The 17,136-nt window shown below is 34.7% G+C and overlaps 1 protein-coding gene across 1 annotated transcript in view; it reads right to left on the bottom strand.

Moving 5' to 3' along the window:
• LOC138713806 (intermembrane lipid transfer protein VPS13A-like) overlaps positions 1-17,136 on the bottom strand; it is a 239,265-nt gene that overhangs the window by 109,818 nt on the left and 112,311 nt on the right. The window contains exons 23-29 of the mRNA XM_069846241.1: positions 15,954-16,146; positions 14,436-14,611; positions 10,709-10,943; positions 9,180-9,364; positions 7,074-7,243; positions 3,701-3,962; positions 430-541 (exon numbers count right to left, since the gene is read on the bottom strand). Coding sequence (XP_069702342.1) covers positions 430-541; positions 3,701-3,962; positions 7,074-7,243; positions 9,180-9,364; positions 10,709-10,943; positions 14,436-14,611; positions 15,954-16,146 — 1,333 coding nt within the window. The remainder of the gene's footprint in view (positions 1-429; positions 542-3,700; positions 3,963-7,073; positions 7,244-9,179; positions 9,365-10,708; positions 10,944-14,435; positions 14,612-15,953; positions 16,147-17,136) is intronic.

Raw genomic sequence — 17,136 nt, 5'->3', positions numbered from 1 at the left:
CTGTTAAATTTAGATTATATTCTATACTTAATAGAGTTAAAGGGTTTGGTTTAATTTGTAAGTTTTCTTTTAAATTCGGGATATTGATTTTCTGTTTTAATTCTTGAACCATGGATATGAAACTTTTTTGAGTTTTCAATCTACAGAGAGGACTGTACAAATGCCAATTGTTTCCTGGTAATCTGATAAGTTTTTCATAATATTGAATCAGTGCTTTTTCTTCTATTGTCATTTTGATGCTGTTAATATTAGTGAGGAATCTCATAGAATCTATTGGAGTTGTTTTGATTCCACCAGTAATGAGCCTGAGAGCTTGGTTCCTTCCATATGTAATTCAATGCTTAAGCCATAAGACGGAATAAATAATTAATTATATTTTGATATATGTTATATTAAATAGGGTCAATATATGATTTCTTATCACTTCACCTGCTTGATCATCCACATAGGAAGCACCAGACGAGAAGTATCCACTTGTGCTATCGGCTGAGCTGGGTGGTCTCTGTGGGGTAGGCTTGAGGGCTTCTACTGGAGCTTTGTTCTGCAACACAGCGCTTACTAAAGTCTTACAGAGCTAATTTTGAAGAAAATTATTCTTTGTAAACAATATACAGGGTGTAAGCGATATAAACTGCCAAAAAATACCGATGATAGAGCATAAATTACTGAACAAAAAAGTATAATAAAATTTTTCTGTGACTTTTGTAGTTTCCCTAGAAAAAAATGTTATTTGTGAGTCTAATGTTTTTGGAAATGTTAGTACACCATCATTATTTATTTCAGTCCGCCATGTATACTGCAACTATGGTGATAATCTTGTTTACGAATCAGGATACCGGTACTCTGTTGTCTCTCTATGGGTTGGACAGAAGATAATTGACGTTCACATTTACTCGAACAGTAAATATCAGACTACTATCAATCCTAAAAACATGATATTTTATGAATTAAAAACAAAAATGTATTTATTTATTTATTTATTATTGCTAGTAAGTTTGAAATGAATACAAATTAACCCTCAACTGGTATCTATGGGTCAATATAGACCCATATGGATAGATATCTTAACATACATTTAAAAAGCAATACCAGTTGAGGGTTAATAAATACAATGAAAGATAAACTAGCCCACTCCTGAATGAGTAAGACTCATGCTCAGGATTCCAATACAGACAAAATAAATTTAAAATTGAGAGTGAATACAGATTAAAAGGGTGTTTAATATGCTTAAGTCCCGCGCCGTGGCGTCGCGGTTTAAGGCATCCTGCCTAGGACTCGCGTTACGGAATGCGCGCTGGTTCGAGTCCTCATGGGGAAGAAATTTTCTCATGAAATTTCGGCCAGTGTATGCGACCAGTGCCCACCCAGCATCGTGATGCACTTGGGGAGCTACGATAGGTAGCGAAATCCAGTTGCGAATACCAGCTATAACGGCCGGGGGGATCATCGTGCTAACCACACGATACCTCCATTCTGGTTGGATGATCGTCCACCTCTGCTTCGGCATGTGGACGTGAGGCCAGCAGCCGGCTGGTCGGTCTAGGCCCTTCACGGCTGTAGCGCCACGGATTATTATTATTAGGCTATTATTATTATTATTATTATTATTATTATTATTATTATTATTATTATATCCTTAAACCCAAACTATAAATCCAATACAAATTTTTTTATTTTTTTTTATTAATTTGGAGAGGATTCGTGGTTGAAATATTATTGGAATAAAATTTGTTTAATAATCTGGGACCTTGACTCATGCTATGATAAAAAGTTGCATTGGTTTTACATTTTGGTTCAGACAAACGCAGAGAATTCATATTTTTAGTTCTATATTTATGTATATACCTTTCAGAGTTATTAAAATTTCTATGAAAATATTTTAATAAAATAAAATAATACATTTGTTTAATGTTGAAAACTTTGAAATGTTTGAACAACAATTCAGTTGGGTAATCTTTCTGCTTTTTTAAACAAATTTTTAATACTTTTTTCTGTAGTAAAATTAACGGATAAAGGTTGGATTTATAAGTTCCACCCCAACCTATAATACCATACATAAATATAGATTGAAATAATGCTAAATAAATTACATGTAAACAGTTAATTGACAAAATATTTCTTAGAATAGAAGAAAAACAAAATTTCACTACACATCACTTTAGTAGATTGAGATGTACAATCTGTATCATTTTGGCAGTTTATATGGTTTACACCCTGTGTAATACAAGATTACAAGTAGATAATTTATTTCCTGCCTTTTGAATAATTCTAATAATGAAATACTTAAAAGTACTGGTAAAATTTATTTTCCTGAAAACCTGCACACATAACAGTCAATGAAAACCTTTTTTGAATTTTGCTAGTCTGTCAGATTTTCATTTATCTCTAAGATAGAGGCACATGTAAAGAGAAAATCAGTATGTCGATGATACGTTTATTGATGACGATAATGACTAGCAAAATTGAGTTCTGGAATAAACAAGAACTAGCTGGTAAGTTTTATATGAAGCCAACATGCACAGAAACACAGAAACAGGGGGCGGATGTTGATGAAAAGTCATCATCTTATTATTCACATTAGGACGATGCCTATTAATACAGAAATCCTTTCTATGTTAATATCAACGTAAAAAATTAATTTCTTATATTGAATTTTTTATATTTTTCGACGTTTTTGAACTAATAGGTCATTTTGATATTTTTTCGGCATTTTTTGGTCATGTTTAATACTTTGAAAAACCTTTAGATCATTTGGAATGCATTGTACTTTCTTCTTTACCGATAGGTCTGTTAAATCATTTTCTAAGCAATTAGGTCAGTAGTGATTACCTACTGAATAAGTCAATAACAATGAAGTTCGAGTTCTATAGTTTGAAACAAACTGTAAAGACTGTCCCTCATTACACCTTCTCCTCACACAGTGGAAGTAATATAAAATACTTGACAACAGCTTAGTTTAAGTGAGGGCTTTGACCACTACTGTTCTTTTGTCGGTACAAAGTGTCTTTAGAATTTATGTTTGGAAGGGAGGAAACTTTCACCGTGTCCTGGACAGGACGTTGTGTCCCCATGGAAGGAAAGGGACAGTATTTTGAACACAAAGATTGCAAGAATGCAAGCTGCACCCACAACTTGTTTTGTTATTCACACTCCACCATTTGGAAGATCTGGTAACAAAAGTGAAGAATGGAAGTGGGAGGAGACGGAGAATGAAGGCATGACATGGACCACCACCGATTGAAATCTATAGTTTTCCCTTAAAGCCTTCATTTTTGTGCTTGCCCTTTTCCTTTATCTTAGCCAAATTCCAGAAAGTTGCCTCCTCTCTCCCGAGATTTGTAGGGCAGTCATTGAAACAAGGTGACTAATTTTTAAGAAGTTGTGGTGCGAGTACGGTGAATAATATTTAAATATTATTTTCTTTTAATTTTATGTCGTTTTTCCATTAGTTTAAGGGCATTTTAATAATCATTTTAAGCAGATTTTTAGGTCGTCAACATCCGCCCCCTAGTCATGAATCAACTGTGCAGAATTTCCGGCTTTATTTCCCTTTGAAAGGAAGTCATGATGAGGATTCTCATCAGCTTTAGAAAGCCATTGTTTTCTGTCAGAGATACAGAAGTGGAGTGAAGAGCATTCTAACCACTCCATAACTATGGAAAACAAGGAATAATATTAAAAAGCGAAAGACATAATTCACCTGGACACCAATGTCTCCCACATATCCATGGTTTATCACTCCTCCTTCTGTTGGACGCTCCCCTGGAAGAGAGTCCATAAGGAATCTCCCAAGATTCATGAAAAAAGGAACTGAGAAATTCAGTCGTGTCTTCTCCACAAGAACATCAATACAGCGGTCACCACTTTGGGTCTGCTTGAACGTCACGTCGATGATGGGTGGGGTAGACACTGAGATTGGACTGGAATCCATCTTGGTTTCACCACTGTGGGACTGAAATATCCTGAAGAAAAAAAACAATGTTTGGTTATACAGTTTTAAGGGGAGTTGATCATTAACAAGGTCACAATTTGGAATATTTTTATTTGCGTATAAGAAAAAACGTTCTTTTCTAAAGAATTTTATACGAGCTATTCCATCTCAAATCGACCGAAATATAGAGAAAATTGACCTTACAATTTCTAAATACAATGAAACTTTTTTTGTACGTAGAGAACTGTGATACAATGCTTTGTCCAAAGTTTGAGGCATCAGAACTTCATAGTGTTTAAATTAAAAATATTTAAATTTATCGTATTTTCATAAAATTAGCAACTTTAAACTGTTGTAGCTCCGAAACCCTTTCACCCAATGATCAAAATCATGGTTTATTTTGATGCTGAGAAATTAAAGTTTATATTGACATATAAACAGATTTTCTTACTTTTTATGGATATGGAGAAATTTAGATTTTCCTCATTAAGACGCCTTTGGCTAGGAAAAAATATTTTTAAAATATATAGTTAGACTCCCCGTTGAAAATACAAATAAACACATATTTTTTACTGTTGCACCGTTGATAAGAAAGTATTGAAAATATCAAATAAAGAAAATAAATAGTACGCGCGTGAACTAACCAGCTGACTGTGAGACGGGAGCTAGCCGAAGACAAGCAAGGCCAGGAGACATAAACACGTGATGTGTCGTCTAGCAGTCATGGCTGTGCTAGCTTTATCACAGGTTTTCATAAACACAGGAGTAAAATGACGCCCGACGCTCGCTTATCTTCAGCTCTCGGCCAGTGCGTGCGGTACTGCACCATTCAAGTCTAGGCGTGTGAAAATAATCTATTTAATACCCTCGAAACTTATTGCCATACCACTAAGCAAACAATGTCGAATCCCTCTTAATAATGCAAGGTTTTTTCTCAATATTTTTTTATATTTTTACAAATGGCCAAAAAGCCTAAAAGCAAGTAAAATCAGATTATCTGTCTCTCTGTGTACAATAAAAATAAGGATTACTTCTTAACATAACCTACCTAATGTCAAAATGAGCTCTCGTTCAATTTTCTGCAGTAAATGGTTCCAGAATTCTGAGTGCTGAAAGAAGCTTGCTTTTATAAAATACGCTAAATTTATCGCTCAATAATACGAAAACCGTTTGACTTTCGATAGTATATTTTTGAAAATACACTCCCCTCAGCACCTTGTATAAGTAGGGAAAAAAATTAGAGTATAAAAAAAATGCGAGGTTTTTTACTGATCGATTTCATATGGAATAGCCCATCTACAATTTATACATATTCCGTAAATATTTGTATTCAATGTAGGTGCTTATTCAATATAAGTAGTTATTATTTGTTAATGACGGAGAAAATTCGCTTCAGTACCAGGGATCGAACCCAGGACTCCCAGTTCTACACACTGGGTGCTCTATTACTGAGCTACACCGAGACTCAATCCACTGCAACGGATCGAATCTGGTTTTGAAATGTCAGCCAGGTAATTTCCTCATGTTAATACAGTAAAGAAGTTATGAAGTTAATCAGTGTTTATAGAAAGTGTTAAAAGTGTATATAGAACAATGAAGAAAAAAATAATAATACTGCAATAACATGTAAAAACAGAAATTCCATTATATGTGTTAGTGACAGTCAAATTAATTTCTATAAAATATTAACAGTAGGCCTATCTTTAAGATGTTTAGATGTAAGTCTCAAATCGAACTCGAAAAGAAAAATCTAAAACTTACAAATGAAAGTTTTCAAGATAAATTGCAGGAAATACACGACTTGTCAAAACCAGTAGCCTCACAATTGAAAACCTCCCTGTATTAAGGATGTAACCAACAAATCTATAATACACGTTTCAGAAGAAAGGAAAATAATTTCAGGCTCATATTTCGTTGGCCTATATTTACTAGCCGACCCATTTGATTACTCAAAAATACAAGTTTGTTCAGCTATTGGGTGTAATAATAATTTATTGTTATAAATGAATGCTTCATAAGTACTTTTTCTCCAGCTAAGTCACATACTTCATTAATTTGATGTTATATCCTTTTTTCGGGGGAAGTCTTCAATTAGAATTAGAAACGATTTACAAATTTTCAATTTAAATGACAAAGCGTGGAAAAGGAAAATCTAGCGGCAAGGCAAATTTACCAAAATGGAAGACTACAGATATGCCAAACAAGCTATGAACAACCAAAACAACAAAGAGTAGTAGTAACACGGACAAATTACAGTCTGATCCGTTTAGGTATGGATAATATTAATTTATTATTATGAAGCTATTATGGTAGTAGGAAAAATTTTTTGGTGGTTATATTATGATTAAAAGATGGAAATTTCCATAGATGACAATCAACAATGCATAATCTGAAAGGACAAATGAAAATCGTAGATGTTTAAAACAGCTACTACAAATCAACAGCGGGCACAATGTGTTCTTTTGTATGCTAAATTTGAGAGTGTTAAAAGAGTTCAAAGGGAATTTCGACGTGAGTATGGTGTGCGTAATGTAACTAAATACGATTCCATAATGTTGTGGTATCGAACATTTGTAGAAACAGGTTCTGTATTAAAAAAACATGCAGGAGGTCGCAGGCGAAACCCAGTACGAGAAGCAGCTACCTCTTCGCTTGGTCCCCATACTCCCCAGATCTAACCTCTCCTGACTTCTTCGTGTGGGGTTTTGTTAAAGACATTGTCTATTCACAGAAACCCAGGAACATTGATGGTCTGAGAGTAAAAATTACTCAGGCTTTTCAACAAATCACCCCTCTTATGTTACAACAGACATGGGCTGAATTGCATCACCGTTATGAGTTGTGCAGGGTGCGCAATGGGGGTCATGTTGAGCTCTGAGGAATCTCCCACCTTTCAGTGTTGTATGCACAAAATTTCAACAAATAAAGTTCAGTAGTAAATGTTTCACGGTGTTTTTATTTTATCCATACCCAAACAGATCATCCTGTACTTTTAAATTCTAATAAAAGTACAAGTAACGTATTTTTATCCTTCTACTTCGTCTACATGACAGCAACGATAGTGATGATGATAATGAGACAATGTCGAAGATGATGGTGATGAAGGCTGTGTTGATGATAATAGTGAAATTCCACAACTAACTTTCTGATCATAATAGTATTGTCTGGACGGATATCCTCGAGAAGACAGGACTGCAGAGCCATCTTCAGTTCCAGACTGTGGTCAGTGTAAGTTTCCACTGATAGTGTTGCTTCTCCGATATCCAGCTTGCTAAGTCCGTGATTTAAGTCCCTTACTGGAGAGCTCAGCACCTATGAAGGGACAACCCAGACGGTGATAATTTGAAGTAAGCAAGCAAGTGAGATTATACATTCATTAAAAGTATTTAATACCTAGCTACATTAAATATACAGACATATCTATTTGTAACATACTGTGCATAGAAAAATTGGTACCGTAAACTGGGGTTACTTTGAACACAGAGGAAACTTGGACCATTTTTTCAGGAAATCATATTTAGGTTTCTACATGCTGCACTTGTTATAGATGGAGGTAAATTTGGTATGAGAATGATTTTATGATAATTTACCTCCATCTATAATAAATGCAGCATGTAGAAACCTAAATATGATTTTCTGAAAAAATGGTAAAAGTTTCCTCTGTGTTCAAAGTAACCCCAGTTTACGGTACATATATTAGTAATATATTCTGATTTAAAAGCACTACTGTTATATATTCCTAATACAGATTGCTAGCACATGCTTAACATAATTTAGCCACACCCATTAAAAAAACTGGTCTCTCTTAATAATAAAATTTAATCACAGGGGAAATAAATGGCAAGTTCACAGTGCTAATGTCTCTAGGAGTTGCGTTCCTGGTTCTTCTAATAATTGCACCGTTTCTAAAATTAACATGGAGGCAAGAGATAATTACTCTACCTTCCATTGCAATTCATTCTGACTCCATCCCTAGCTTATTAAAGGACAAGAAATAACACATGTTATGAGGAGTTAAATTTTCAATGTATATTAATTCTCAACGTAAACGAAAACAATAATACTAAATATTGTCCTGGTTATGAGCATTACATGTGATAAATTTAGTTTCAGAGCAAAATTACCAACAGAAATAAAATAAGCTTTTTTTTAATTGCTATCTCAACCCAAATTGATATAAAAACTTACTTTTTCCGTGAAGAACAAGAAATAGCACGTGCTTTGAAAAGTTAAATTTTCAATAGTCACAGATTTTTAAAATGCCTGGCATTTTGTTACATTTTTAAATGCCTGGAGGACAGGAAGACAAAACTTTAACAGAAAGACATGTTCTCCAAAAGTTGGAAGGCTGATCACCCTGTCGGCGTCTATGATTGGGATATTCGTCCTTTTTTTTCTATTCTTTCTTTTTGTTTTTTTTTATTTTTTAAAATAAACCATATTTTATTTGTTATGAATGACAAGTGCTGTACGTTTCCACGGATTCTTTACATTTAGATATTCCAGTGATATTTACCATATTTGTTTCTTTTATTTCTTGTTATGTCCATTTTCCCTTACATTGTCTATCATGTGAGGACTCGTTTTACTTATTATCATAATTTTCCCTTTTTCGTATGTGTACCTAAAATAGTGTTTATCATAATATGCTCTATATAGTAACGTTTGTTGTATAGTATAGTATTTATTAGCTGTTGTTATAGCAAAAGCTAATGACATTGTCAAAATATACGTTTGAAAATATCGTGCTAAAATGAAAAATATTCCATTACACCACTAAAGATAAAACAAAATGATCACAAATACTCCTTAGCGTTTACAATTGAGAGTCAAGATTATCAAAAATAGACTAATATCTAGATGAAAATTGTAACACACTGATCACAAATATTATTTGATACTACGCTCTGTTTATATACAATAAAACAAGAATTAACTTAACAATTTATGAGAATTTCCTAATATATTACAAAATAATAATAAAATTCAGAGAAAGAAACCTAAAAAATATCTACAGCTTGATTTTCTAACTCGAAATATTCTTGCACAGAATAGAATGGGTTTCTAAGAAGCCATGTTTTCACTTTGACTTTTGAACATGTCTAGTGACACTTCCAGTGCTTCTTGTGGTAACACGTTGAACATCTGCATAATATCTGTATAAAACAATTGTTAGATAATCTCTTTCCATTAAAATATTAATGAAGACAATAATTTAGAGCAATAATGTCTATGATAACAAACATACCTCGTCCATGTCATTAAAAAGGTAAAGCTGCAGTCCGTCTAATGAAAGACGAATGCTCGACTCTCGACGCACATGTTCAGTCTGACAGAAGAAGGCCTGCAACTTTTTAACAGCTGGATCTTCTGCTGGATTCGTTGGTGTCGGCGGTTCCATAGGGGATGAGGAGTCTGAATTTGATTGCATATCTGTAACAGTTTTGAGAAGGAGAGTCGTTATACGAATTCCATATATTTAAAACTGGCCAGTAGTTTTATCAGTTAATGGCTCAACAATTTACATCAAGACTGCTGCAGAGTCAGCAATAGTTGGCAATTATTAAGTTGGCTGATCCTTGGTTTTATGTTAACAAATAACAACAACAGAAGTAATTCATATTACAAATGGTATAAAGACTAACAAAGAAACAAAAGAAAAGAGGCTTCTTGTTAAAATAAAATTCTCAATTATATCTTTTTATCAACCTCAGGTCAAAGTCATCTACATTTGCGTTTCGGTAGGCTGGACGTTTCTATCTTCTTTTTATCCAGGTGTCGACAATACACTTTCTTCAGTGCAGTCTTTCATTTAATTCCTTATACACTGTATCGTTCTTGTGGATACATTACAGTCCTTTTTTTGGCCCTTGCTGTAGGTTTCGTAAGAGGAATGCTAAGACACTGTTGCTCTTTTTCTTCATCACAGAATTGTATTACATTTACAATCAATAATGTTTCTTCTTTCCTCGCTGTAGATTGTCAACCTTTTTTTTCCTCTTTGTCGACAATTAATAAACAAAAAACTGCTAACTATATAAGCCTAAACTAACAGTAGGCTTATACACAATAACATAAATTTCACCAACTGTATATTATCAAACACTAAAAGCAAACGATAACTAAGGCAGTACAAAGATTTGCGGTATATATTGAAAACAATCATCCTGTTGAAACTAATGAAACACAACAATAAAAACATCACTATTTTTCTACAAAACCGCAGACACCAGACTTTTGACGTGAAACAGGAATACTACCGTAAATAGCGTGGTACGCATGCGCGACTCTTCCCCCTCCCCCCAAACCCGTCACGGTACTTCTGACGACTTCTTTTGGCGTAACAACCTAAACTCGTTGGTAACAACAGTACATGCTAAGAGATGTGAATTCTGCTATGCATAGCATAATTATGCTACAGTTGGTAATACACGTCGAAAGATGTTGTAGTGGGGAGGGAGAGGAGGGAAGGTGTAAATCCAGTAAAAACGGAAATCATAACGTTGCCACAGTCTAGTAGGCCTATATACAGTCACGAAGCTGAATACGTAGGAAATATGAATCCATAGATAGTTACTAACCACTAGGATCGCTACTATCGCCTCATCGCAGATAATGCGAAATAATACCGGCACAGTCTATTGTTTCTAGTACCCTCAAGAACTCAAGCTTCGTGATGTATATACTAGACAGTGCCGTTACTTCGCTCTCCCCTTCCAAAAAAAGGATCGCGAATTATCGGGAGTGAGAAAGAATCACGAAGTTGCTTTTGCTTACCCAAAAATCTGCCCTCGGCAAGATTGTCGCTCCACACAGAGAGAAGAGTAGCCAAGTCTCGTTGTCCAAGATTGATTCGCACATTCTCCATTCCTCCATCGACTTCGTACAGCAACAGGTCTCGATGAAATTGGAAGTAAGGACCAGGTGCAGGCGGTATTGAATTCATAGTGTGATGATATGCTACCATTCTCTTCACGTCTAGTCTTATGCTAACCGGTTCCAAAATTGGTTCCTGTTGAATGTAAAGTTATTGTTAATAGATCAACCGTGGAACACTAAACAGTCAAGGCACAGCTTTCATGCTCAGTGGAATCCACAGCCGTAGTCGGAAATCTGTGTCCGTGATTAAATATTGTTATTCAATGTAAATATTGTGTACATCCAATCAATATAAGGTATAAAAACCAGTTCCCTGGAAAAAAGTGGTAAGTCCAGGAAACTAATGACACGGAAAATAACATTGTTTGCCTGAAAAATCACATTTTCTTACTTTTGGATAGTCATTCTAATAGACCTCTATCCAATGCATACCCGTAGAAATTGAGCATAACATTACTGATTGTTAGTACAAACAGTTTTTTTTTTTTTCGATTATTTCAAAAGCAGTTCCAATGGACTTCACAATTTTAAGGGGTTAGGTACAGCTTACAGCAGTAAAATTTTGGAAATATTCAACATTTTTTTCTCCATTACTATATGCTGTACAATAATGAAAATTAGTATGTTTAAAACGCTGTCCTTCTGCTTTATGAAAAAAAAAAATATATTTTTACGATTAAAAAAATTACTTAAATTTTTTTTTAATTCAGTTCACTGTGCAGTGATGAAGCGTTTCCCACATAACTAAAAAACTGATGAAATATTTTGTGTGTATTTATGCATGTCATATCTACAATATGATGCAAGATCACTTCTCTATCTTTGATAGATTGATAAAAAATAAATTCATTTTAAAAATGATCAAATATCACTATTTTCTTCTAACACAAAATAAAAAAAATATATTATTTATTAAGGAATGTAGTTGAAAGAGCATGATATTGTAAACATGAGTTTCAGCAATAAAATAAAAGAAAGAGAACATGAAAAATTAACGAGTTTATAAGTTATGAGGGAAATGCTTCATCACTGCACAGTAAACTGTCACCATTTTGAATTCTGAAAAGAAAATGTAAATAATTTTTTAAATCGTAAAAATATGCTTTTTCTTATAGCAGAAGGACAGTGTTTTACACATACCAATTTTCATTATTGTACAAGATACAGTAATGGAGGAAAAAAATGTTGAATATTTCGAAAAATTTTACTGCTGTAAGCTGTACCTAACCCTTTAAATTCCTAATTTATTTATTGTCATACTGTCTGTCCACTTCTAACTTACAATGATGATTAAAAAGAGCATATTTCCTGTATTCCCTATTTTCAAGCTGAATTAATAAAACTTAAAGACATTAACGAGACATGTGGAAGCATTTGTAGTGAAGACATTGAAAACGTGCACTGACAATACATTGTTGTCCGATATATCCAAGTTTTCGCTGTTCATTCAAACAGATTCAGCTGTGTTGATCCCAACAAGTAGGAATTTCATCACCTGAAGACGAAGACAGAGCTAATCTTCGAAACATTATGATTTCTGTTATCACCAGCCATAGAAAAAGTCCAATCTATAGTAACCTAACCTAAACAATTTACCTTTGCTTTGCTTTCTTCCTCATTTAGATCTTTCTCAAATATAATATACTGTGCTTCTGTTTTTTTTTTTTTTTACAGGGACATCATTTTATTTTTGCTTCAATTTTTATTGTACCCGAGTTTTTTAATGTACTTCACTTCCACCCCCTCTACTAGTAAACTTCCAACCGTTCTCCACACAGAACCAAGCGTATACAGTCAAAGTCGCCTTACGGTTATAGTAAACACAAAAAGTACTGAAATAGTGAGTATAGTACGCTCCAGAAATATGTTCGCGTTTTCCTGTGACGAAAGAACTTTCAATATTGAATCATATTCTCGCACAGGTACTGTCGTCCGTTTGCCTACGTCGCATCCCGTTTCCCCCACCCGCTTCTGCTTCCCCTCTGTAAAGGCTAGTGGCTGGGCTGTGTTAGCTCTTTTCTGAAAACATTAATTTCTGTTAGGAATTGGACGTCTACGTAATATTATACAACTGTTTAAAATAACTTAAATGAAAGGGCCTCGTTAATTAATTGTCACATGATTTTCCTCCTTTCTACGACCCTGCGAAAAAACCACTTGGAGGTATGTCTGAGTAATTTTATCTTTTCGGATCGGGCAGAAGTGAAGACTGAATTTACAGTACATAAGGTAATATTTTATAGAACAGGTACAGAATTATTTCAATATGAGCTACTAGTACGAAGGACAAAACAGGTAATTAGAATTAGGTACAATAGTCTATAGTGCGATAATATGCAAAAAAGAACTGAAGCCTGTATAAAATGAACGACCACCAATTTAAAAAATGTGTTTAAATATCCATATTATGATTATTTTTCAATTTAACTTCATTCTCTATATTGTATGCTAATGTGCTGTAGACAGTATAATATACTGTATAATATATAATGAATACTTCCGAATGGTTAGGTCAGTTCGTAAGTAAAAACACTTATTGTTAATACAGTATTGTATTTTGATTAAAGAAAAACCTAATGAAAATTATCAAACTCAAAATCGCGATATTTCCTACTTTACGTAAATGGATGAACTACTTTTCTTCCCTCCTATACCTAGTACAGTGATTTGTTTGTATTTTACGCCAGTATCATTCGAACTCGAGTCGTGGAAAGGGGTTAGCAAATGGTATTTCCGGTTCTCAATCGTTAATCCAAAGGTATAGCCAAATTCATATTAGAAATGTTAGTAAAAATAAAATAATGTCCCTGAACAAGGTGTTTGATTTAAGCCGTTCACTTTTGTTTAAGCAGCCCAAATAACAGTCCAGATATGTGGTAGGTATTTAATGGTTTCGCAGGCGGAATCAAGAGTATGTCTAACGTCCACTGACATTGTCACGTGAATGTTCCGAATTTTAGTTTTCGTATGATTATTTTATGTTAATTATTTATTTTCTTTCGACTTTTCAACGTTCTACAGGGGGTTTTAAGAAGTCTACAACGATCGACCAGACGTCGTGCAACAACTGTTTGAATAAGTCGCACATCATTGAAAAGGATTGTCCATAAGGATCTGCGATATCACCCACATGTAATGGCTGACGTAATTTTTAAGAAATAATTTTTTTCTGTTGCATACCTAATGGTTATTCTTGTACTTGTCATTTCTACTCATTAAATTGATATAATAGTAACTTTTCATTCTTTTTCTGCACCTTGAAATCTTTCCGTTTAACTGTTCCACCTCGTATAATTAAGCATAAGAAATAAATCGTAAAATTGGATTTCTATATACTCATTTTGGTAAATTAAATTTAATATGTAAACAGTCCAGTTACAGTTAACCTGTCCGGCCGTGAAACGAGCGGATCTGAGTTCAAATCCTGGTTGGGACAAGTTGCCTGATTGAGGTTTCTTCCGCGATTTTCCCTCAATCCAATAGGAGCAAATATTACGCAACTTTCGGCACTGGACTCATTTCGCTGACATTACCACCTTCGTCTCATTCAGATGCTAGATTACCATAGCAGTTGTTAAAGCGTAAAATGAACCAATTAAAAATAATTACAACAGAATGAACTTGCCTGTATCTCAAGGGAGCCTGCTAATGTCATGACCGCCCGTGAAATCTGCATCGATTCAAGTCGAACCAGCACGTTGTCCACAACGGGCACATCACTGGAGGACGTCGAACCAGAGGAAGCGTAATTGATGTGCGAATGTGTCATCTCCTTGAAGAAATTCTCCACACTCAGATCCCCTGGATAACAAAAAATATTATTTTGGCCGATCGTATTTTTTAACAACCTTACCGACGTTCTTGGCAGGCATTGCAAGTTAAACTTACAATACACGTGCGGCAAGTAAATAACAAATGAATAACACTTATCGACAAATACGAATAGTAATAAATGAATGACACCCATCGACAAATAACAAACGGCGATCACACACGCAAAAACAAACTACAGTGAAACTTCCCAAAAGCGGACACCGCCGGGGAAAAAGTAAATGTCCGTTATTGAGAAGTGTCCGCTATTTAGAAAATCGTTAGTATGTATACTGTACATTAAAATTTCTCATACATATTCAACACTATATTTTACAGTACAGTACAGTAGACAGTGAGATTGTTTACAGTATTCATCCAGAGATAAATCGTACCAGTAAATGTTTTGTAAATGAAATGAACATCAGTCACTGTACCACTTCACCTTACACAAAGAAATCTAGAATAATTGTTGACTTTAAAATAACATCCTTGTCTTTCCAAATTTCACTAACCTAATTTTTTCCCACATTAAACTTTGTGGCCAGCTCACGAACACTTAATTTCTCCTCGCTATGCTTTACAATATCCACTTTCTCTTTTAGTGACATTTTTAATGTGACTGTACTTCCGAACACTCAACTTGACAAACTAAGAAAGTACGGACTGCTCACGTACTTGTCAGTATCACAACTAACAACTGTGCTGCTTACCTTCAATAAAGTACAAGAACGTTCAAATGCACGATAATGATTGTTGCAAAGAATTCCGTTTAATTTTCAACAGTCTTTTTCTTTTTTTTCTTTCACGCTGTCCGTTATTTGGAAGTTTTAATTGTTGTTGGGAGATACATTTCAATGTCCGCGTCCGGTATTGAGAATGTCCGCTATTTGGAAGAATTTTATCATAAGAGCCAATGTTATTTTCCAGGGGTATTTTAAAATGTCCGCTATTGAGAGGAATCCGTTATTGGGAAGTATCCGTTAAGGTAAGTTTCACTGTATTTATTTAAATTAAAAATGATTAATAATAATTTATTTTTTATTAGGATCGGCCAAAAAATAACATGCGATACATGTGTATTACAGAAACTCGAAAACTGAAAAAACTCGACTTAGTCTCGTCTTTTAAAACTATTCCTGGTTCCTCTTCTTTATCATCATCATCTGACATTGTCCGTCTTTGTAACTACCTCTTCCAGTTTGTGTATTGTATTCTGAATCACCCTGTATATACATACCTTCTGTTACGTGAAGGTAAGGAATTGGAGTTCCCACAGTTTACATGAATGCTATGTATCTGATGTAGACAATTATAATGCATGAAAACTTACCCATATTTATTATAATGAGGTTAGGCGAGGCTGATTTCTGAGGAAGAAGAAGAGTCGGAGCATGAAGATCCAACGAGAGGTGCAGACGAGTACTCCAGCCTCTCAGCTGCACGATCTGCTGCTCCACTGATCTTTCTGCTGCATGCACAACGTGCGCTGGCACCCCAGGGTGGATGAAAGGTTCCATGAAATGCTATGAAGAACGGACACATTAACCACAAAATATACAACTGCAGATGAGATGGGAAGAGGTTTAATTTAACAGTTTGTCAAAAAAAAAAAAAAAAAAAAAAAAAAAAAAACATTTAATACTCTCATGAGGTCTGAAATGTCTAAGCCCATTTCACTAAAATTTTGGTTCATAGAATAATGCATTTCAAATCATTCCTTAGTTTCAACAATACTAAGTATGCGCCAAAACTAACAGTACTAAAAATGCTTATTGAACTGAAAATTTATACTTCTATTATATATAATAAACATGAAGATATGAAGATGGCTCACTTTTCTCTAACATTTTCTGTAAAAAAAAAAATGTTCAAAATGCTTTGCATTATGTTTCAAACAATACTCATAACGTTCGCGTAGATTTTGAAACATGTTTTCAAAATGTAGGTTGTTGCAAGTGGCGAAAAAACTACGATTTTGGTGAATGTTACTTATGTCTCTCCCACTATAGGAGATATAGGCCAGTTTTACACTAATCCTAAACATATTTAGTATAACTTGTTGCTTGTGGGCCGTCCCAACCCCGACCTCCATCGCTCGAAAATCGAAAAATCGAAGGAGAATTGGGAGGAAAATTTAAAAGGTATGCAAAACGCGTCCTTGCAAGGGGTTGGGAGCTGTACAAAACTAAATATGTGAGCTCCAAGCCTGTTGGCCACTAGTCTCACTCCGGGTTACGCTGCTCCTCTGAAGGAGCTCTAGAAAATTTTGAAGGGGAAGCCGAAATTGGACGTAACCTCTTAGGTACCACATACGCGAGGGGGACTGAGATTGATCAAGTGATCACGGAACGGGGCGAGGAGGAGTTGGCTGGTGTTTGCCGTTAGGATGGCAAGACGCCGTCATCTGTTGTTTGATGACAAAGCATGTGAAGGCCGTCGGAAGAAGCGCCGTGAAATCTAAATCTGCAATTTGAGAGGTCCCTGTCCTTTCAATTTGCGACTAATTGAGTGAC

Source organism: Periplaneta americana, chromosome 14 (assembly GCF_040183065.1).
Source record: "Periplaneta americana isolate PAMFEO1 chromosome 14, P.americana_PAMFEO1_priV1, whole genome shotgun sequence".
Taxonomy (NCBI): Eukaryota; Metazoa; Arthropoda; class Insecta; order Blattodea; family Blattidae; genus Periplaneta; species Periplaneta americana.
The sequence above is the reverse complement of the archived record's forward strand: the minus strand, read 5'-3'. Positions and strand labels throughout refer to the sequence as shown.